At 32.2% G+C, this 23,315-nt stretch overlaps 1 protein-coding gene and 1 long non-coding RNA gene across 2 annotated transcripts in view; one reads left to right on the top strand and one right to left on the bottom strand.

The window, feature by feature from the left end:
- LOC139482647 (uncharacterized) overlaps window positions 1–23,315 on the bottom strand; it is a 256,737-nt gene that overhangs the window by 25,863 nt on the left and 207,559 nt on the right. The window contains exons 17-19 of the mRNA XM_071266634.1: window positions 16,183–16,376; window positions 12,166–12,316; window positions 10,835–10,933 (exon numbers count right to left, since the gene is read on the bottom strand). Of these exons, the coding sequence (XP_071122735.1) occupies window positions 10,835–10,933; window positions 12,166–12,316; window positions 16,183–16,376 (444 nt within the window). The remainder of the gene's footprint in view (window positions 1–10,834; window positions 10,934–12,165; window positions 12,317–16,182; window positions 16,377–23,315) is intronic.
- LOC139482649 (uncharacterized) overlaps window positions 1–23,315 on the top strand; it is a 231,091-nt gene that overhangs the window by 46,724 nt on the left and 161,052 nt on the right. The gene's annotated exons all lie outside the window — the stretch shown is intronic.

The following is a 23,315-nucleotide window of genomic DNA, read 5'->3' as shown; positions in this document are numbered from 1 at the left end:
TCTGCCCTGAAATTTTCAGACGAATCAGACAACCTGTTGTTGGGTTGCTTCCCCTGAAATGGTTATTTTAAGGAAAATTTGCAGTTTTTAGCTCACCTGGCCTAAAAGGCCATGTGAGCTTTTCTCATCACTTGGCGTCCGTCGTCGTCGTCGTCGTCGACGTCGTCGTCGTCGTCGTCGTCGTCGTCGTTAACAATTTTTCAAACATCTTCTCCTCTGAAACTACTGAATGGATTTGAATGAAACTTAACATGATTGTTCCTTAGTATATCCTGCACAAAATGTGCGCTTCGATTTTTGATCCGTCAAAAAACATGGCCGCCATTACTTAAAATAGAACATAGGGGTCAAATGCAGTTTTTGGCTTATATCTCAAAAACGAAAGCATTTAGAGCAAATCTGACATGGGGTAAAATGTTCATTAGGTCAAGATCTATCAGCCCTGAAATTTTCAGATGAATCAAACAAACCATTGTTGGGTTGCTGCCACTTAATTGGTAATTTTAAGGAAATTTTGCAGTTTTTGGTCATTTTCTTGAATATTATTATAGATAAAGATAAACTGTAAACAGCAAAAAAGATCAGCAAAGTAAGATCTACAAATAAGTTAATATGACCAAAATTGTCAATTGACCCCTTAAGGGGTTATTGTCCTTTAATGACAATTTTTCACAATTTGTTCATCATATTTGCTAACTTTAAAAAATCTTCTCCTCTGAAACTACTGAATGGATTTGGTTAAAACTTAGCATGATTGTTCCTTAGATTATCCTGCACAAAGTGTGTGCTTTGATTTTTGATCCGTCAAAAAACATGGCCGCCGTTACTTAAAATAGAACATAGGGGTCAAATGCAGTTTTTGGCTTATATCTCAAAAACGAAAGCATTTAGAGCAAATCTGACATGGAGTAAAATGTTCATTAGGTCAAGATCTATCAGCCCTGAAATTTTCAGATGAATCAAACAAACCATTGTTGGGTTGCTGCCACTTAATTGGTAATTTTAAGGAAATTTTGCAGTTTTTGGTCATTATCTTGAATATTATTATAGATAAAGATAAACTGTAAACAGCAAAAAAGATCAGCAAAGTAAGATATACAAATAAGTTAATATGACCAAAATTGTCAATTGACCCCTTAAGGGGTTATTGTCCTTTAATGACAATTTTTCACAATTTGTTCATCATATTTGCTAACTTTAAAAAATCTTCTCCTCTGAAACTACTGAATGGATTTGGTTAAAACTTAGCATGGTTGTTCCTTAGATTATCCTGCACAAAGTGTGTGCTTTGATTTTTGATCCGTCAAAAAACATGGCCGCCGTTACTTAAAATAGAACATAGGGGTCAAATGCAGTTTTTGGCTTATATCTCAAAAACGAAAGCATTAAGAGCAAATCTGACATGGAGTAAAAATGTTCATTAGGTCAATATCTATCAGCCCTGAAATTTTCAGATGAATCAAACATCCAATTGTTGGGTTGCTGCCACTTAATTGGTAATTTTAAGGAAATTTTGCAGTTTTTGGTCATTATCTTGAATATTGTTATAGATAAAGATAAACTGTAAACAGCAAATATGATCAGCAAAGTAAGATCTACAAATAAGTCAATTTGACCAAAATTGTCAATTGACCTCTTTAGGAGTTATTGCCCTTTAAAGACTTTTTTCACAATTTGTTCATCATGTTGACTTACTTTAAAAAATCTTCTCTTATGAAACTGCTGTATCAATTTCAGCCAAACTTAGGCTAAATGAGTTTCAGAGTTTCAGAGTATCTAGTATAAATTTTATATTTCATTTCCTTGTATGTCAAGAAACATAGCTCCTATGGCTAAAATAGAACATAGGAGAAAATGATTTTTTTTTGCTTTTGAAGAAAATAGGACGATTCAAAGAACATTTAAATAAATTGAAAAGCCAAAATAATCATTGATGAGAGATTAAACCAAAAAAATTCAGGTGAGCGATTCAGGCTCTTGAGAGCCTCTTGTTGGTTATTATCTTGAATACTATTATAGATAAAGATAAACTGTAAACAGCAATAATGTTCAGCAAAGTAAGACCTACAAATAAGTCAACATGATCAAAATTGTCAGTCGACTCCTTAAGGAGTTATTGCCCTTTATAGTCAATTTTTATCAACTTTTCGTCATTTTTGTAACTTTTCTAAAAATCTTCTTTTCTAAAACTACTTTGCCAAATTTTACCAAACTTGTCCACAATTATCATTGTGGTTTATTGTTTAAAAAATGTGTCCGATAACCCAGCCTACAAAACAAAATGGCTGACATGGCTAAAATTAGAACATAGTGGTAAAATGCAGTTTTTGCTTTATATCTTTGAAACTAAGACATTTAGGGCAAATCTTTCAAGATTTAAATGTCCATCAGAATAAGATATATCCCCTCACAAATTTTCAGTTGAATCGGACAACCTGTTGTTGGGTTGCTGTCCTAAAATTGGTGATTTTAAGGAAATTTTGCAGTTTTTGGTTATTATCTTGAATACTATTATAGATAGAGATTAACTGTAAACAGCAATAATGTTCAACAAAGTAAGATCTACAAATAAGTTAGCATGATCAAAATTGTTAGAGGACCCCTTAAGGAGTTATTGCCCTTTATAGTCAATATTGAACAACTTTTCGTCATTTTTGTAACTTGTATAAAAATCTTTTCTAAAACTACTTGGCCAAATTTAACCAAACTTGGCCACAATCATAATACTAGGGTATCTCTTTTAAAAAAAAAGTGTCTAATGACCCCGCCTACCAACGAAGATGGCCGACATCAGTAAACACATTAACAGGTGAGCGACACAGGCTCTTGAGAGCCTCTAGTTTTTATTTAAATCACTTTGACTTTAGGACACCAAATGTTTTGATTGGTTAATCTTTTAATTCAAGTTTAAGATGTTTCTGTTGTTTATTTAATAAAATAGGTAAAAAATTATTGAACCAAAAAAGTATTTTTGCAACATACCAAGAAGTGGTGGTCTGAAAAAGACACCTGATCAATTTTAAAGTTGTCACAATTCTTATATTGATGAAGGATAAAGGAAAGTAAGATAAGTTTCTGAGTTTCTGATTGCATAATATGTAACTTGCATTTATTTGTAAGCACGAAATATAAAATAATATATAATGCATGGAAAAACAAATATGAATATACAATGTATTAGCCATTTCATTGTGATTGAAGATGGCAAATATGAAGAAAAAAAATGGTAAAAACTGAAATTTTAGTTAAATTTCAACCAATTTTTTATGGAGGCATAAATAGCTACTTAGAATGAATTCTCAATGTCAAATATTGGGTAAAAAGTTTGATTAAAAGGCCAAGTGAGCTTTTCTCATCACTTGGCGTCCGGCGTCCGTCGTCGTCCGTCGTCGTCCTCGTTAACTTTTACAAAAATCTTCTCCTCTGAAACAATTGGGCCAAATTAAACCAAACTTAGCCACAATCATCATTGGGGTATCTAGTTTAAAAAATGTGTCTGGTGACCCGGCCAACCATCCAAGATGGCCGCCATGGCTAAAAATAGAACATGGAGTAAAATGCAGTTTTTGGCTTATAACTCAAAACCCAAAGCATTTAGAGCAAATCTGACATGGGATAAAATTGTTTATCAGGTCAACATTTATCTGCTCTGAAATTTTTAGATGAATCGGACAACCCGTTGTTGGGTTGCTGACCCTGAATTGTTAGTTTTAAGGAAATTTTGCTGTTTTTGGTCATTATCTTGAATATTATTATTGATAGAGATAAACTGTAAACAACAATAATGTTCAGCAAAGTAAGATTTACAAATAAGTCAACATGACCGAAATGGTCAATTGACCCCCTTAGGAGTTATTGTTCTTTATAGTAAATTTTTAACAATTTTCATAAAATTTGTAAATTTTTTCTAACATTTTCCACTGAAACTAATGGGCCAAGTTCATTATAGATAGAGATAATTTTAAGCAGCAAGAATGTTCAGTAAAGTAAGATGTACAAACACATCACCATCACCAAAACACAATTTTGTCATGAATCCATCTGCTTCCTTTAATATTCACATAGACCAAGGTGAGCGACACAGGCTCTTTAGAGCCTCTAGTTTGTTATTATCTTGAATATTATTATAGATAGAGATAAACTGTATACAGCAATAACGTTCAGCAAAATAAGATCTACAAATAAGTTTCGTGACCAAAATAGTCAATTGACCCCCTAAGGAGTTATTGCCCTTTATAGTTAATTTTTAACATTTTTCATAAATTTTTGTAAATTTGTAGAAAATATTTTCCACTGTAATTACTGGGCCAAGTTCATTATAGACAGAGATAATTGTAGCAACAAGAATGTTCAGTAAAGTAAGATCTTCAAACACATCACTATCACCAAAACACAATTATGTCATGAATTTATCCGTGTCCATTATTTAATATGCACAAGACCAAGGTGAGCGACACAGGCTCTTTAGAGCCTCTAGTTTCCTTATCTTATCTAAAATGTTTTTAGATAATGTATGTTGGACATTTGCCAGACATGACTATGATGTCATTTTCAATTTTTATTTGCCAATAACTTTATGTAAATAACTTCATTGTAAATTTGCCAATATAAAATGTTGCTGATGAAGTTTTTTTTAGTGTTTTATACAATAAACAATGTATATTCACTTTTACTACCAACCAATCTTTACTATTTAGTGATAACAAGCACTTTATTTTACATTTTAATATTTTATGATGTATTTAAAAGAGTAGTTATTGTTGCAAACTCCATTAGAAATTTGAATTGATATCAGTTTTGGAATAAGGGAAACGGGGATGTGAAAAAAGAGGGGGGGGGGGGGGGTTTAAATTTTTCTCATTTCAGATTTCATAAATAATAAAGAAAATTTCTTCAAACATTTTTTTGAGAGGATTAATATTCAACAGCATAGTGAATTGCTCAAAGGCAAAAAAAAACTATTAAGTTCATTAGACCACATTCATTCTGTGTCAGAAACCTATGCTGTGTCAACTATTTAATTTTAGATTTAAAATGTTTGAAGAAGAAATCTTTAATTGATTTGTAAAATCTTGACATTTGTTTTGTGTAAAAAAAAAAACCATGTAATGTCAAAAATTTGATCACAATCCAAATTCAGAGCTGTATCACGCTTGAATGTTTTGTCCATACTTACCCCAACTGTTCAGGGTTCGACCTCTGTGGTCGTATAAAGCTGCGCCCTGCGGAGCACCTGGTTGGTTATTATCTTGAATATTATTATGTAGATAGAGATAAAATGTACATAGGCGGATCCAGGGGGGGGGGGGGCCTGGGGGGCCCGCCCCCCCCTTTCAGGGGAAAAATTTGGTTGATTATATAGGGAATCATTGAAGTATGACTGGAGCGGCCCCCCCTTAGGAAAAGTTCTGGATCCGCCACTGATGTAAACAGCAATAATATTCAGCAAACTTAGACCTACAAGTAAGTCAAATGACAAAAAAGGTCAGTTGACCCCTTAAGGGGGTGCGCAGGTATAAATGATATTTTTTAAATATTAGTATTTTGCTATATTGTTCTACAAATGAACTTTATCATCTACTTAGGCCACAACAATTTAATTCCTTGTTTAATGGACTGGCCCGCAGCTGTTTTTTCAAAACAGAAATAAAATTTAATAAATATATTGCAATGTTATCATGTCCATTTCCTCCACAGATTTTTTTTGGAAAGTATTATAAAAAGTTTTATAAATCAGTCTTACCGTATATAATAATTTTAAACCTATAGGCACCTCACCACACTGAGTAAAATTAAATGTCTGTGTAAATATTTGATTAAGCATCCCAAGTTGGAGTGCTCTAATATAAATATTTAACAGGAAAATACTTGTGAAGGACAAAACAGTGCCCTGTATTTTCATTCCACATAAAAAATGTTCGTTGTTAGAAAAAGTACGCAGAACTTCTACTTCTATGTGGTTTATCTGTTGAAGAAGAGTTTCTTTCAACTGCAATTATATTGTATGTATTGTATGCTGGCAGAACAATTATATACCAGCTGAAGATAACAGACAAATAGAATTTTCATTGTCCATGAAATTACACTTAAATGATTAGTAAAGACATCTGCAAAGGGCAGATAATTTAGAATTCTATTAGAGCAAAGAACTTATAAGAATTCTCAATAAATGAAGATAGGATGACTTTTTACTTCTACAAGTAAAAAAATCTGAATGTATAAGGGACATCACTAGGCCAATATTTTTTTTTACTATACAAGTAAATAAAATTCACTTGTATAAGCATCCCATAAATTTACTTTTATAAGTATATTAATATAACTTCTTCATTTAACAAGTAATTAAAATTACTTGTACAAGTAGTACCCCTGACTGCATGTGTTTATTAGAAGTCCATGAATATTACAAAATTCTTGAACATGTTTTGACCAATTGATACCAGATAAATACATTTTTTTGGGAAAAATATGAGCCCTTTTGTATTAAAAAGTGATTTTTTACCAAAAAAATATATAATAGAATGCAACTTATATTAACCCCTCGGACATAAAAGGGATATATATTCATAAAAAAACATTGAGCGGTTGTTCCCAAAAAAACTCTTCATAAATTAAAGAAATGTCAGATAATTGAAGTTCCGAAACATCCCTTTCTCACTTTCACAATTTCATCATTGCACAGTAATTCAAGAAAACAGTCTTTCATAAAATCTGTAATGAAAGATAGAAATATTATTTCAAGCCAAAGGTTAGTTTATTAATTTGTATGTCTGTGTCTATATTTATTTCTCACTTGCAACTTAAAAATTTAGCCAAATTATGTACCATAATTACAATACCGTACATGCTTGGAATCCCAAGAAAATAAACATAACTTTGTAAATGCATCTGACTTGTTTAAACGAATAAAACTTTTAATTGTAATTTTTTTCCCCTCACCAATAGGCTTTTAAAAAATAATTTAATATCAACTGTGTATTTTGGGAAATTTTCCAGCAAATACAAGAAGTGGGGGTGGGAGAAAGTGTCAGATATTTTAAGTTCATAGTTTAGCAATGATGAATGAAATCTGTCAATCAAAAGTTTTGCTTTAATTTTGTAAACTTGTGGTTCTCTATTGATATAGTTGTTGGAACTTTATGTTGTATTTAAGGCAACAGAAAGTTTAGGCTTCAAAAGTCTACATAATTCTCGACTTTGTACAGAAAATTCGCCCTTTTAAATCATTTGATTAAATGGTCAGAGACCACAATTGTCATCCCTTGATTTTTTTTTGTTCACGAATATAGTCCCTAGTGTTGACAGTGGGTTACCCCTTCCAAATTCATTTCCTCACGTTTAATGCTTCAAATTGCAAGTAAGGGGGTGAAATTACACTGTAAAAAAATTTGAGTCTAGAATTATAAAAGAAAGTAGTGATTTGGTCCAGCTGAAGGTTAAAAATTAGCACTTCGGAAGCTGTCAAAAGATTTCAAGACGCCATAAACATAAAATACTCCATATTTTGAGTTAGAGCCGATGAAGTTTTTTATAATTTTTATACTATTTGTCCCAGTAGTACAACACACTGTAAAAATTACATTGAGAAAGCACAGGTGGGAATTTTTTAATTTTCATTTATGTTCCAAAAGAAATGCACTACCAAATAATTGTGGTCTTGAACCTAATGTTTCACAAATAATACATGACTTAAAGGGCACTAGCTACGAGATATATAAACAAGAGTGCACACGCTGAAATGTCTCGCCTTCTATACTAATCATTGATATTATGTTGATAGTCCTTAGTATAAAGCTTTATTACAACTGTCACATAAACTTAACATTAACCAAGATAAATAAACAAAGACCAATGAACCTTGAAAATGAGGTCAAGGTCAGATGAACCATACCAGGCAGACATCTACAGCTAACAGTGCTTCTATACAACATATATAGTTGACCTATTACTTATAGTTTATGAAAAATAGACCAAAACACAAAAACTTAACACTGTGCAATGAACCGTGAAAATGAGGTCACGGTCAAATAAAACATGCGCAACTGACATGAAGATCATAAAATATTTCCATACACCAAATATAGTTGACCTATGGCATATGTCACCAGGCTAATTTGGACTTAATTTTAATTTTATCATTTATTTAGAAATTGGACTTTTGGAAAATATATTGTTTTACAAATTTAAATTTAAATGTTTACATGTATAGACAAATAATGTATTAATCTTAATTAGTGACATATGATTTTCAAATATTTGAGACAGATTTATTGAGTTACAGAAATTAATATGAAAGACGTTAATTCATACTAAAGGTGTGAAAATTATTGAAAGAATGAGATTATATGAGTATTATAAATTATAATTATCTTTTGTATTAATTAATGTGAATGCTGTCACTTATATAGCTTAAAGTTTTGAAATGTCATTTTTAATTTGAGTATTGTCATGTTAATTGAGAATTGTCTATTTTTGATATCTAGTATAAATACTTATTGTAAACTTTGTAAATTCAGTTGAGAACAAGAGATTATACTAGAAGAACATCAGTTAGATACACTAGGAGTCACATTATATTGACATTATCCTTTGTATAGTTTATATTAGTACTTTGGCTTGGAATTAAATCATATAACTTGAATGTGTTGGATTTTCGTGAACTGCAGCAACTAGTTCCTGAGATATTGGTGACCGTCATAGTGTAATTGTTTTTCTAATGATTTTATGAATAAAATCATGACCCCGTAACCTCGCCCCTCGGTTACACATATATAGTATTAGATAAAAAGACCAAAACTCAAAAACTTAACTTTGACCACTGAACCATGCAAATGAGGTCAAGGTCACATGACATCTGCCCTCTAGATGTGTACACCTTACAATCATTCCATACAACAAATATAGTAGACCTGTTGCTTAAAGTATGAGAAACAGACCAAAACACTTAAACTTAACTATAACCACTGAACTATGAAAATGAGGTCAAGGTCAGATGACACCTGCCAGTTGGACATGTACACCTTACAGTCCTTCCATACACCGAACATACTAGACCTATTGCTTATAGTATCTGAGATATGGACTTGACCACCAAAACTTAACCTTGTTCACTGATCCATGAAATGAGGTCGAGGTCAAGTGAAAACTGTCTGATGGGCTTGAGGACCTTGCAAGGTATGCACATACCAAATATAGTTATCCAATTACTTTTTTAAGAATTTAACATTACAAAAAAATCTTAACTTTTTTTTCAAGTGGTCACTGAACCATGAAAATGAGGTCAAGGACATTGGACATGTGACTGACGAAAACTTCGTAACATGAGGCATTTATATACAAAGTATGAAGCATCCAGGTCTTCTACCTTCTAAAATATAAAGCTTTTAAGAAGTTAGCTAAAGCCGCCGCCACCGATGACGACGTAGCCGCCGCATCACTATCCCTATGTCGAGCTTTCTGCAACAAATAAATTTTTAATCTATAATACAAAATTTAACAGACCTATAAAAATCCAATTGCACGAGTTGCTTAATCTATTTATAACTGTGTTTATGTTTACATCGCTCATATGGTCATAGAATATTTGATATTTTTGATAGTTAGGAAAAATGTTTTACATTGTTATAAATAAAATATGAGAATTTGAGACAAATCAGTGAACATGAATTTGGCAGCTAGTGCCCCTTTAAGTAAAATCATTTCTTAATACAGTGCCAAAAATTCATTCGTATTGATATAGTGGTATTGTAATAAAGTGTGCTTGAATGTACAGTGGTATATAGCAAACATCAATTCCCTCTCAAAATGTTGTCACATACTATAGATGTCAATTTATATTTAGCAGTTACTAATAATCTATAATACTAAAATAACGAGGAGGTCCAATTTGTCAGCTGTCATCACGTAAAAACGACGAATCAAAGAATTCAACTTTATATATAACTAATATAGTACCAAGGTGTAGATTAAAAATTACACCACTCCAGGCCCTTTTGTTTTCCACGTAATTAATATTGCTAATAATTAAGAAGTTCCGGGTCGAGTCCGATACCGATACCAATAGTATATTCACCTGTTACCTATTACCTTATCTGTACGTTCCGCATCTGACAGGCGCACCACCAAACGGTGTATTCAGGATTAATATGCTATATTATAACACGGGTCATAATCACAGGGTTGACACTACTAAATTGTCAAATTGTTACCTATTGTAGTATTTTAATCAGTAAGACTTTCTAAGATAACAATACGAATACTAAAAGTCTGGACTAAAAATAAGGTGTATAGGTACAGTTTTCAATTTGTTAGCGGGCATGACGTTGTTTTACGGGCATGACGTAAAACAGCGAATCAAAGAATTTAACTTTATTTAAAACTAATATAGGACAATGCTGTTGATTAGAAAATACTCCATTCCAGGACCTTTTGTTTTCCAAATAATTAATATTACCAATAATTGATCAGTTTATATTTCAAGACTGTTAGTATCTATTTCAATGGGTAATTATGGTTGCAAACTTCATTAGAAATTCAATTTGAGATACTGACCACATCTTGGGGCAAAACATGTTTTGGGGAATAAAGGAAAGGGGGAGGTGGAAAAAAGTAAATTGCTAATTTGGCCCCTAATTCCTTAACTATTGGGACCATAACCCCTAAAATAAATCCCAACCTTCCTCTTATGGTCATAAACTGGTGTTTAAATTACCTAGATTCCTATTTTTTTAATTCAAAAGGAACAGACGACGAAGACGTGATACCACTATCTTATAACTGTAGAAATCAGAAGAGATGCAATTTTGTTTCATATTTCCATCACTTTAATAATTACCTTTATTTTCAATGAAAACTGCTATTCTATCTCTTTTCTCAGTTTTTGTCCAAGACTTATACAAATTGACTTTCAAATTTTGTATCTGTAGTTTTGAATCTGCAAATATTTTACAAAAGATGAGAATTAAACGTGTCACATTAATACATCATGCTAGTCCTAAAACGATTGGCAAAGCTTGAGAAAGGTGTTGTCATATATGTAGGGCCTCATTTATCCAAACCTATTGTTTGAAAATGACAAAGTCTACCTACTTTAGGAGTTCCATGCCATTAATGAGGATTTTAAGATAATGCATAGTTCTATAAGGAAGCAAATAAACACATATAATTATAGATGTACAAATGACTTGCAAAAAGTATAAAACACCATTTTAATGATTATCAACTGTTTGATTTAGGTTGGCTATATTTTATTTATCAAAGCTAAAAACAATAAAAAAAATAAATAATGCAAAGTTGATCAAATTGAGACATTTTAAAGTAAGCAAAACCAGAGCACCAAAGCAATTTGCTCAAACACATAAAAATTCTTTCTGAATGGATAATATAAACTTGACAAACAATTATATACAGTTAATCATAAGCTGAAGAAATGATATATATCAAGCATGCATTCAATGCAAATTAAGTATTGTAGTGTGTTAGTTTTTTCTACATCCTGATATCGAGGGGGAGGATTAAGATCTCACAAAACATTTTTAACCCCACCTCATTTTTATACCCCCTCCCCTTTTAACGCTTTAAAAAGAGGGATTTACTGTTTTACCTTTGTCTGTCCATCTGTCAGTCTGTCTGTCGATCAGTCCATCTGTCGGTCTGTTTGTCCCATGAATATTTTTCTTCACATTTTTCTCTAAAACTACAATGCCAGGGTTTCTGAAATTTGGTTTCAGGGTTTATAAGGATCAACCTCGTTCTGATTTGTGTCATGTGATCAATTGTTCACTCATGTGGTTCTGGGTAGATTGGACTTATTAAATTGGCATTCACAACTATTTGCGCATTTACAAGTTAATTGTTCTTATTAGAATTTAAAATTGTCTTATAAATAGGAAAAAATCAATGCGAAAATTATTTTAGATCAGGAGTTTCAGATGTTGAGAAATGTACACTGAATGTTGATAAAACCAAACAAAGATTTTCGTTACCGTGTCAGTTCAAAATCGATCATGCCGCTTGGTTAGTACATAGATGTCCACTGTACCATGATACACAGTGACCTTTTTTGTAATAACATTTATTTGTTTTTGTTATTTTTCTTCTTCAGAAAAGTGGTACCTTTAATAGGCTTGCAAATAATGTTGCAAAAATCATTGTAAAGAATGTTACCTTTTTTTATTTGAACATGTCCAATATGCAGGCCTTTTATGCCTGTTTCCTTCAGCTTGTTGTTTAGGTATTCCACATCTTCTTTTCTAATTACAAAAAGCAGACCTATACCTAAACTGAAATCTAAGATTTCCTCTGTTGTAAGGTCTCCCTACAAAAATAATATTAATATATTTTGAGGAAGAGAATACAGATTTTTAATATTTATAATTTTTTTATGCCCGTCGTCTTTTTCCCGTCGTCTTTTAGACGGGACGTATTATGGTATACCGTTGTCCGTCTGTCCGTCTGTCCGGCGTAAACATGTCGCACCGTAACTTGAGAACGACTTATCCAAATTTCATGAAACTTAATATAGTTGTTTCTTATGATGGTCAAATGATCTGTATACTTTTTGGTGAAAATAAGATTTAAACTTTTTGAGTTACGGCACTTTATAACTAAAACAGGGGTGTGTTTTTTTCACATGTCGCACTGTATCTCAAAAACGATTCTTGATTATGACTTAAAACTTTAAACACTTCTTAGTTTTATTATTCTCAATATCTGTATACTTTTTGGTGATGATTCAAAATTTCATTTTTTAGTTATTGAGTATTTTGTGAAAAAGGGGGTGGTTTTTTTTACATGTCGCGCCATATCTCAAAAACTATTTATGATTATTGCTTAAAACTTTACACATGTCTTTGTTATATTAATCTCAATATCTGTATACTTTTTGGTGATGATTCAAAATTTCATTTTTGAGTTATTAGTATTTTGTAAAAAAGGGGGAGTTTTTTTTTTTTTACATGTTGTGCCGTATCTCAAAAACTATTTATGATTATTGCTTAAAACTTAACACACTTCTTTGTTCTATTAATCTAAAGATCTGTATACTTTTTGGTGATTATTCAAAATTTTATTTTTGAGTTATTGAGTATTTTGTAAAACAGGGGAGGGTTTTTTACATGTCGCGCCGTATCTCAAAAATAAGTTATGATTATTGCTTAAATCTTTACACACTTCTTTGATATATTAATCTAAAGATCTGTATACTTTTTGGTTTTGATTCAAAATTTTATTTTGGTAATATTTAGTTTTTGTAAAAAAAAACAGGGTGGGGGGGTTTCACATGTCCCGCCGTGTCTCTAAAACAATATATGGTTATTGCTTAAAACTTTCTCATAAACTATTTATGATTATTGCATAAGACTTCCACATAAGACATCGGGCGTATCATGCGCTCATGGCGCAGCTGTTTATTACAGTGTGTTGTACTACTTTTGGGACAAATTATATCAAAATTATAGAAAACTTCATCAGCTCTAACTCAAAATATGGACAATTTTATGTTAAGGGGGTCTTGAAATCTTTTGACAGCTTCCGAAGAGCTAATTTTTGACCTTTTTCAGCTGGAACTTATCACTACTTTACATTAATATTTATGACCCAAATTTTTTTAGTGTCATTTCACCCCCCAACTTGCTATATGAGGCATAAAACATGGAGAAATAAATTTGGAAGGGGTATAACAAAAATTGGCAAGTAACACACTGTCCACACTAAGGACTATATTCGTGGACAACCGAAATCAAAGGACGATAACTGTGTATTTGGACCAGATCAGTTTTCGTTTTATGGCGCAAAATTGGGTTTTCCATGCATAATCTATACAAAATCTGACAATTTTGCACAACCTGTAGTGTGAAAATAAGTCTGGTGACCCATTCTTTTTATTAATGATTTTAAACAAGCAGGATACAAACATATTTTGGCAAATTATTATATGACCGCAAAAATTGAAAATTTTTTGGTCGTATATTGGTATCACGTCTGCGTCGTCGTCTGCGTCGTCGTCGCCCGAATACTTTTAGTTTTCCCACTCAAACTTTAGTAAAAGTGAATAGAAATCTATGAAATTTTAACTGTTTATGACCACCAAAGGAAGGTTAGGATTGATTTTGGGAGTTTTAGTTCAAACAGTTTAGGAATTAGGGGCCAAAAAGGGACCAAATAAGCATTATTCTTGGTTTTTGCACAATAACTTTAGTTTAAGCTAATAGAAATCAATGAAATTTTGACACAAGGTGTATGACCACAAAAGGAAGGTTGGGATTTATTTTGGGAGTTGAGGTCTGATCAGTTTAGGAATTAGGGGCCAAAAAGGGGCCCAAGTAAGCATTATTCTTGGTTTTCGCACCATAACTTTAGTATAAGTAAATAGAAATCTATGAAATTAAAACACAAATTAATGACCACGTTTCAATGTCAACAGTTCAACAAATGAAAGTTTTTAACGACCTTGACATTGCATGACTTGCATATATACTCGATATCTCTCGGGATTTTTCTAATAAGTCTCTTTCGATGGATAACGGCCATGTGTTCCGATAGAAATACAAACCGGAACTCTCAAAATTAAATAAAACCTCTAGATAATAATAAAGTAACGACGTATAGAATAGTCGTATAAGTAAAATATGCACCTATTTTTTTTTTGACTGATGACGATTGAACCGGCCAAATAACTGTTTGAAACAGTCAATTTGGCCGGCGGCCGGTTCTTATGGAAAACACTTCTTATACCATATATATTCATGTATGGGACAATATAACAAATTAAATGAATTAAAGGAGAGTCTGGCCTAGGGTCACTGTACACCCTCCTGTTTAAGAACTTTGAAACAGTCGAGATCCTCTCCACTTAACCACATATACTTATGTATGGGACTATATAACAAATCAAATAAAATATATGGGAAATCCCTGAGATCACCCACCCCTCCTGTTTGAGAACTTGGAATCAGTCAAATTAAACCATATATATTCATCTATGGGACAAAAGAACTAATCAAATGAAATATAGGGAGAGTCCTTAGGGTCACCCTCCCCCCTCCTGTTTGATAACTTGTAAACAGATGAGAACCCCACCCATCAACCATATAATTATATTCATGTATTGGACAATATAACGAATCAATAAGATATAGGGGAAGTCATAGGGGTCACCCCACCCCTTCTTGTTTGAAAACTTGATAATGGTCAAGATCCCCACCACTAAACCATATATGTATATTCATGTATGGGACAATATAAAAAATCAGATGAAATATAAGGGTTGTCCCTAGGGTCACCCCTTCCCATCTTGTGTGTGTTTTGAGAACTTGTTAAAGATTGAGATACCAACTCCTAATCCATAGTCGTTCCTGTTTGTCATTTTAAAAAGATTGAATGACATACAAGGTCAATCTCATAGGCATCACATATGCATATCACTTTGCTAGAACTAACAGCATTATCATGATTATGTTACAATTATTTCTTGTTTATTATAAAATTTTATTTAAAAAATGAGTAGGTTTAAAGAATTTTCCTTAATTATATTTAGAATTATTTCTGGTCCTATAAAAATTTTCATTTTAATATGGATCATTTTAAAGAAAACATTTTTCAAGCCAAAGAATGTTTGACCAACTGTTTTATAATTACCTGACTTTTATTCGAAACTTAGACATCATGGACTTGGGGTGAAGGTGGGGGTCATTTACATTTGCTATGGGCAGGTCAGTAAGACCTCACCTTTGATCCCTGTAGTAGTAAATATTTGTCTGATTTGTGTCTCATAACTTTTGTACTGTAGAACACAAACTCAGTTTTCTTTCCAGGGAAGCAAGTCCATTCATACTTTTACAAGCTCGTACTAAAGTCAACTAATACCAACGTTAACTATCAACTAGAAGAACTGCAATCATTGCAAACTTGTACCGCTGCAGACTCATGACCATGAAAAAAATATACTTGAAAAATGCGTTGCTTTTGAAAACCATGATAAAATATGAATTATTTGCTTTATGTGGATTAATTCATAAAATGAACGTAAATGTACAATTTATGAATGTTAAATGTTTGTTCTTTTGAAAGAAAAAAAAATTGAAGCAACATTGCCACAGTTTTCATAATTATGTTTGCCTTGGTTTTTGGTTAACTGCCTACAGCGCTTACAGTGCTTTGATTTAATAGAACTATTGTACTTACCTTTTCAATCATCCAGGCGTATATTGGTGGTATTGTCCATTTGGATGTATTCAATACAACCATCAAATCTGATGGCAAATGTTTTCCAATTTCATTTAAGCCTGTCTCGGCTACATTTATGCAGGCCAATAGTGAATTCATGCTGGACTTAATCTCTGCACATATTGGCCTGCATATACTTTTCAGTATGTGTCCTGTAACAAAAACTTGTCCATATGAAGCTTAAAATTAAGTTACATAACATATATTTATTCCAAGAACTTATTTTATAAATTTTGTGCCCCTGTTGTAGGGGAGGGGGCATTAAGTTTTACCCTTAGACAATCTGTTATATCTGTATATTATGTAATGTTTACTCTTATCTCCACAGGAGCTGGAGTTGTAAAACTTGGTTGGTTGATAAGATATTATAACTCCAGCTCCTGTGATATATTATCAACCAACCAAGTTTTACACAATCCATCCCCTTATCCCAAAAATTGGTTTGCTTCAACCAAATGTTATTAACTTATACACAATGATCCGTCCCCGTAACAGTATTATGAAAACAAATCAAGGGTGTCGCAAACAAATATTTATTTATATGCAGTTTTTAACTGGATTTTTGTGACAAAAATGTCGGTTATTGATTTGGGGATGTACGGCGGCGTGCGGCCGGGCATTCTGCGGCCAGGCGGGCGGCAACCAAATGTTGTCCGTGCATTAACTCATGAACCGTCCAACCAAAGGTTTTAAAATTTTAATATGTTGTTACTGACAACTAAATGAAGGTCAAGTTCAATAATGACGATTTGACTTTTACCGTTCAGGAGTTATGGTTCTTGGAAGATTGAAAAATGGCATTTCCAGTCGTGTCCGTGCATTAACGCATAAACTGTTCAACCAAAGCTTCCCAAATTTTAATATGTTGTTACTGATGACAAAATGGAGGTCAATTTCAGGGTGCTATAAACAGTTTCGTATAAAAAACTAGGGGTTATTCCCCAACTAAAAATAGACATGGAGGGAAGACCCTTTTTATCAACATAATTGATGAAAAAGTATCTTTTTTTTGTATTTGGTTGTAAAGATATGTTAATTTACTTCAATTAAAACAGGTTGAATGATTAAAATAATTTAAAAAATTAGATTAAATATTCATGTTTTGAGGGGAGACAACACTGTAAACAGTCTGTTTTTTTGGCAGTGAAAATTCAAAACTTATTTGCAGCCACTGTAGCTCTTTTCGGAGCAGGCGAACGTACCCTGAAGCATAAATTTTTTGAAAGACCAGGTAAAAATCTATGAAATTCATACAACTTTGATTATGAAAAATGTGCAGGTATCATGTCTTCAGGGGTGTGCAAATGACCTGATTTCAGGTTTTTAACCGGATTTTTGTGACAAAAATGTCGGTTATTGATTTGGGGATGTATGGCGGGCGGTCGGGCGGCTGGGCAGTCGGGCGTCCGGGCAGTCGGGCGGTCGGGGGGTCGGCAATCAAATGTTGTCCGTGCATTAACTCATGAACCGTTCAGCCAAAGCTTTTAAAATTTTAATATGTTGTTACTGACAACTAAATGAAGGTCAAGTTCAATAATGGCGATTTTGACTTTTACCGCTCAGGAGTTATGGTTCTTGAAAGATTGAAAAATGGAGTTTTCAGTCGTGTCCGTGCATTTACGCATGAACTGTTCTACCAAAGCTTCCCAAATTTTAATATGTTGTAACTGATGACAAAATAGAGGTCAATTTAAATAATGACGATTTTGACTTTTACCGTTCAGGAGTTATGGTTCTTGAAAGATTGAAAAATGGTGTTTCCCGTCATTTCCGTGCATTTTCTCATGAACCATTCAGCCAAAGCTCTTGAAATTTTTATATGTTGTTACTGATGACAAAATAGAGGTCAAGTTCAATAATTACGATTTTGACTTTTACCGTTCAGGCGTTATAGTTCTTTAAAGATTGTAAAATGGCGTTTCCATTCAAGTTGTTGCATTTACTCATGAACCATTCAATCTAAGCTTTTCAAATTTTAATATGTTGATACTGATGACAAAATGGAGGTCAAATTTGATATTGACGATTTTCACTTTCACCATTTATCAGTAATGGTTCTTGTGATATTGCCAGGACACAAATAAATATTAATAAATCCGGTTTGCTGTCGTTGTGACAGCCTCTTGTTTAAGCTTAAATTAGGCAATGTTTTTCCCAGTTTCTCTGTATAAAACTTTTTTATACTATTAAAAGTACACTTATTTTTTATCCATTATAAACTAGAGAACATTCTGATTCCAGTGATATCTAGTTTTATACAGGTATCTTTATTAATCAGTCCACCACTAAGGGTCACTTGTACATGGTCCCTCAAAATATGAGGTCATAGAAAAAAACTGTTGATTGCACCCTTAAGGGGCAAATATAAAATAAAGTGATGGTTAGCATAGAAATGTGTTTGCGAATGGAGTAAAATAATTCTGAAAAATATTGTACGACATGTATACATTAATTTAAAAGCATCAGTTTGGTATATTTAATGCAAATATTACAGATTTGTACATAGCAACCAGATATAAAAAAAACAGACTCTGTGCGAATATTGAAGTTTTTTAATTTTTTGCGACGTCATGATATTTTTTTTCAATCTCTCATATATTTGGAACCGAAAGTTGCATATGAAAAGTGTAGATTTTTTCTACTTTGACCTTTACTCCTGATCAGTGTAACATAAAGTTTTATTATAATATGTATTTGGTACTTTTTATAGTCAAAAAGGTACACATGCCATTCCTAAGAAAAACACTATTTCAATATTTTCTCAACTCAGCTATAACTTAGTTCACATAGTACTAGGGACAAAATCTATTTAAAGTAACTTTATTCATGCCTATTTCATAGTTTTTATTCTATTTATTCAAAAGAAACCCTATTTTATGATTTATTTTCTTTGTAAAACTGATGAAATGTGATACAGGAAATGTTTGGGATTTGCCAGTTAAACTGTTTGCCACTGGCCAATATGCCACTACTGCGGGACTTAAAAAAAGAGCTGTAGTTTCACTATTTGTGGTCACAATCCTTAAAGTAAGACATCATTTTAATCGGTATAGTGTACAGATTCAGAAAAGTTGAGAATTTTTTATATATCGCATACAAGGTTTTGCTTAAGGGAGCTATAAACAGTTTCGTATAAAAAAACTAGGGGTTATTCCCCAACTAAAAATAGACATGGAGGGAAGTCCCTTTTTATCAACATAATTGGTGAAAAGAATCATTTTTTTTGTATTTGGTTGTAAAGATATGTTAATTAACTTCAATTAAAACAGGTTGAATGATTAAAATAATTTAAAAAATTTGATTAAATATTCATGTTTTGAGGGGAGACAACACTGTAAACAGTCTGTTTTTTTGGCAGTGAAAATTCAAAACTTATTTGCAGCCACTGTAGCTCTTTTCGGAGCAGGCGAACATACCCTGAAGCATAAATTTTTTGAAAGACCAGGTAAAAATCTATGAAATTCATACAACTTTGTTTATGAAAAATGTGCAGGTATCATGTCTTCAGGGGTATGCAAATGACCTGATTTCAGGTTTTTTAAGCTTAAATTAGGCAATGTTTTTCCCAGTTTCTCTGTATAAAACTTTTTTATACTATTAAAAGTACACTTATTTTTTATCCATTATAAACTAGAGAACATTCTGATTCCAGTGATATCTAGTTTTATACAGGTATCTTTATTAATCAGTCCACCACTAAGGGTCACTTGTACATGGTCCCTCAAAATATGACGTCATAGAAAAAAACTGTTGATTGCACCCTCAATAATGACGATTTTGACTTTTACTGTTCAGGAGTTATGGTTCTTGGAGGATTGAAAAATGGCTTTTCCAGTCATGTCCGTGCATTTACGCATGAACTGTTCAACCGAAGCTTTTTAAATTTTAATATGTTGTTACTGATGACAAAATGGAGGTCAAGTTCAATAATGTCGATTTTGACTTTTACCGTTCAGGAGTTATGGTTCTTGAAAGATCGAAAAAATGGCATTTCCATTCATGTTGTTGCATTTACTCATGAACCATTCAACCGAAGCATTTCAAATTTTAATATGTTGATACTGATGACAAAATTGAGGTCAAATTTGATATTGACAATTTTCACTTTCACCGTTCATCAGTTATGGTTCTTGTGATATTGGCAGGACACAAATAAATGTAAATAATTCCGGTTTGCTGTCGTTGTGACAGCCTCTTGTTATTAAGTATAATAAAAATAATCTTTAGTTTAAAAGGCACATGGTGCATGTGAATGAACTAGTGCCAAAGTGGACTCACTATCTTTGACGGTATATTTAGGGCCGAACTGTTCAGTACAATTACCAAAAAAACATGTGGTGATTTGTTTACATTTTACATACGTTGAGAAATCTGATCTGATATTTTTCTAAGTTATTTATATGCCAGACGACAATTAATAGAAAGGCACATATATAAACTTGGAGAAAATCAGGATTTACATCTGTAGGGAAAGGAAGAGGCAAAAGATGCTTCTTGCAGCATACCAGTTACAAAAAAATGTACCACCGGCACTATAGGTTCAAAGTTCAAAGTTCTTTATTTTCCATTTAAGGGCCCCTGACGGGACATAATGACAACAATACACAATACATTCTGATTCTTAACACATAAACATATAATGAAGATAAAATTAAAATTTAGCTGTATGATAAATAAAACCAAACAACTCTGCATATATCCGGCAATGACAAAATTATGTGTGTTTCAACACTTCCAAAATAGTTCGGAATGTGATTTATTATTGATGTGTCATTTAAATTATGATCTTAAACCTGCTTAGGCGTAGTCCAAGATTACTCTGAAGTACAGACAAGATGGGGTCACGGAATAAACAAGCATTCTGTGAGTATTGCATGATTGTAATGGTAGAAATTCTTACTTGATCTATAACGTGTCATAATGTTAAGTACATGAAATAACAAAAAACCCTTACAAATATTTATACTAGACACCATTCAAAAGTATTAATAGATATAAAGCACAACAGTTTGAGGCAAATTGAGATTTTGATGATATTACATACATGATTTTCAATAAAAAAGAACATAGAAAGATTTTTTTCTCAATGAAATCTTCTTCTTATGATGAAAATTTTAGTTGCACAGTTTTATTGAAAATTAGAGCAAAGTTGAAGAGACAGCTACATACAAAAGTAATGTTTTTCTTTAGGGTTATTATTTTCATGGCTCAATTGTTGACATTTAGGTAGAATATGTATAAAATGAACTTTTGGTGAAAAGATTTTCACAAAATGTTCATTTTTCATGAGTCTACTTCTTTTCCTGTCTGCGGCACTGAATGGTTAATTGAATTTTCCATATTTGGGTTAAAAATTTGTTTAAAAAGTAGAATTTTTCTAAAACTATCCATCATGACAAGGATTTTTGTGATTAAGGTGTGACAGTGCAAGTAATCAATATTCTTACCAAAAACACCATCTTGAGTATTCATTTTGTTTTTTCTTAAATTTTATTTCAAATTTTATATGCATTAGTGGGTCAAGTACAGTCTAAAAACCATGATATAGTAGGCATGTAAAAAGACCAGTATAGTCAAAAAAGAGAAAGGTATGGTCTTTCTTGTGTCCAGATAGTTGTATTGTAGCATATTCTTTAATATGAAATAGTTTTGGGTAGTTTTTCAATTTTGACTTAAACAAGAGGCCCACTTGGGTAGATTTCATTGAAAAAAGGGGGAGGTGTAAACTATTGAATGTGGTTCATTTTAACAGGAGGAAAAAAATAAAAATAAAAGATAAGAATACTCTTCTAGCTCCACAGTATCCAAATAATAGGAAAACATTCATAGAGATAGACTAGAATGAGATTAACAGATCATTTAGTAGACATGACTGATTTCCAAATTTTGCCTGTTTTCAGAAAGGGCCGTACTGCTTTAATAGTTGGGTTATTTTTATTAATACAGCCAAACAGTTCTATTAATGGCATTTTTTTTTCAAATATGGCTACTTAATGAAACTAAGTAAATGAATTATTTTTTTAGACATGTCATTATTGTTAACGGCACCAGTCTTGTATTACAACTCCAGTTTCCGGTACATGTCAAAACATGGAGGAAAACAAAATAGTGCATTTTTCTGAATTTTTTTCTGAACTCAATTTTTTCTGTTTGATTATAGGTTTATGCTGAATTTAATTGAAACATATATATAGAAAAAAATGTTTTGACTACAGGATTGCGTAACTTTTTATTCTTCGTGGCAAGACCCCCTTTTTTTCTCTCGATTAAATCACAATTTCAGATTAGTACATACATGATATGAACATGAAACTTTTTTCTATGTAGCACTTTTATTTTTTTTTTATTTTCAAAGATCATGCAGCTGTTTTGTATGTTAGCCTATGGCAATGTATGGAGCAGTCAATTACAAGACTGCAACCTTTAACCATCCCTTTGTAGTATGGAAACTTGTGGTATAATGATCTATAATTTCAGAGAGATTTATACACTTCAACACAAGTTAATGACAAAACTACAAAATGTTCATATGAGCCCCTGTTTTTGCCCCCAAACTTATTGAAACCCCACTTGGAGCAAGAACCCCAATACTCAATTCCAGCCTTTCCTTTGTAATGTGACAAGTCATTAATGGATAAATATATCTTATTATAGTGACTTGACTGTTAGTGTTGCTATTCACCAATTGCAACTCATTCAAAATTTTGACCCAATTGCAATTTGTTTTATTAAATCAAAACATTTCATATTCAGTAAAATATGTATGAAATAACAATATGCTTCCTTGGGGAGATAACCTAAAATACTATTCTTTTGAATAAAGACTTTTTGAAACCAAAAAGCGATTATCTCCCCTTCCTACAAACATATTGCAATTTCAAATATTTTACTGAATATGAAATGTTTTTATTCACATAGTGTGTGATTCTTATAAATATAGAATACTTTTCGAAAGAAAAACTCTATAAAAGCTTAGTTTTGACATTTTTATAGCAATTCAAAATAAAACAGTTCACCTTTAGTATGGTAATGGCAATAATATAACTATACAGATTGATAGACTGATTTAGGAAATACATCAATACAGTGGA

Source organism: Mytilus edulis, chromosome 7, assembly GCF_963676685.1.
Source record: "Mytilus edulis chromosome 7, xbMytEdul2.2, whole genome shotgun sequence".
In the NCBI taxonomy this organism is placed as follows: domain Eukaryota; kingdom Metazoa; phylum Mollusca; class Bivalvia; order Mytilida; family Mytilidae; genus Mytilus; species Mytilus edulis.
The sequence above is the reverse complement of the archived record's forward strand: the minus strand, read 5'-3'. Positions and strand labels throughout refer to the sequence as shown.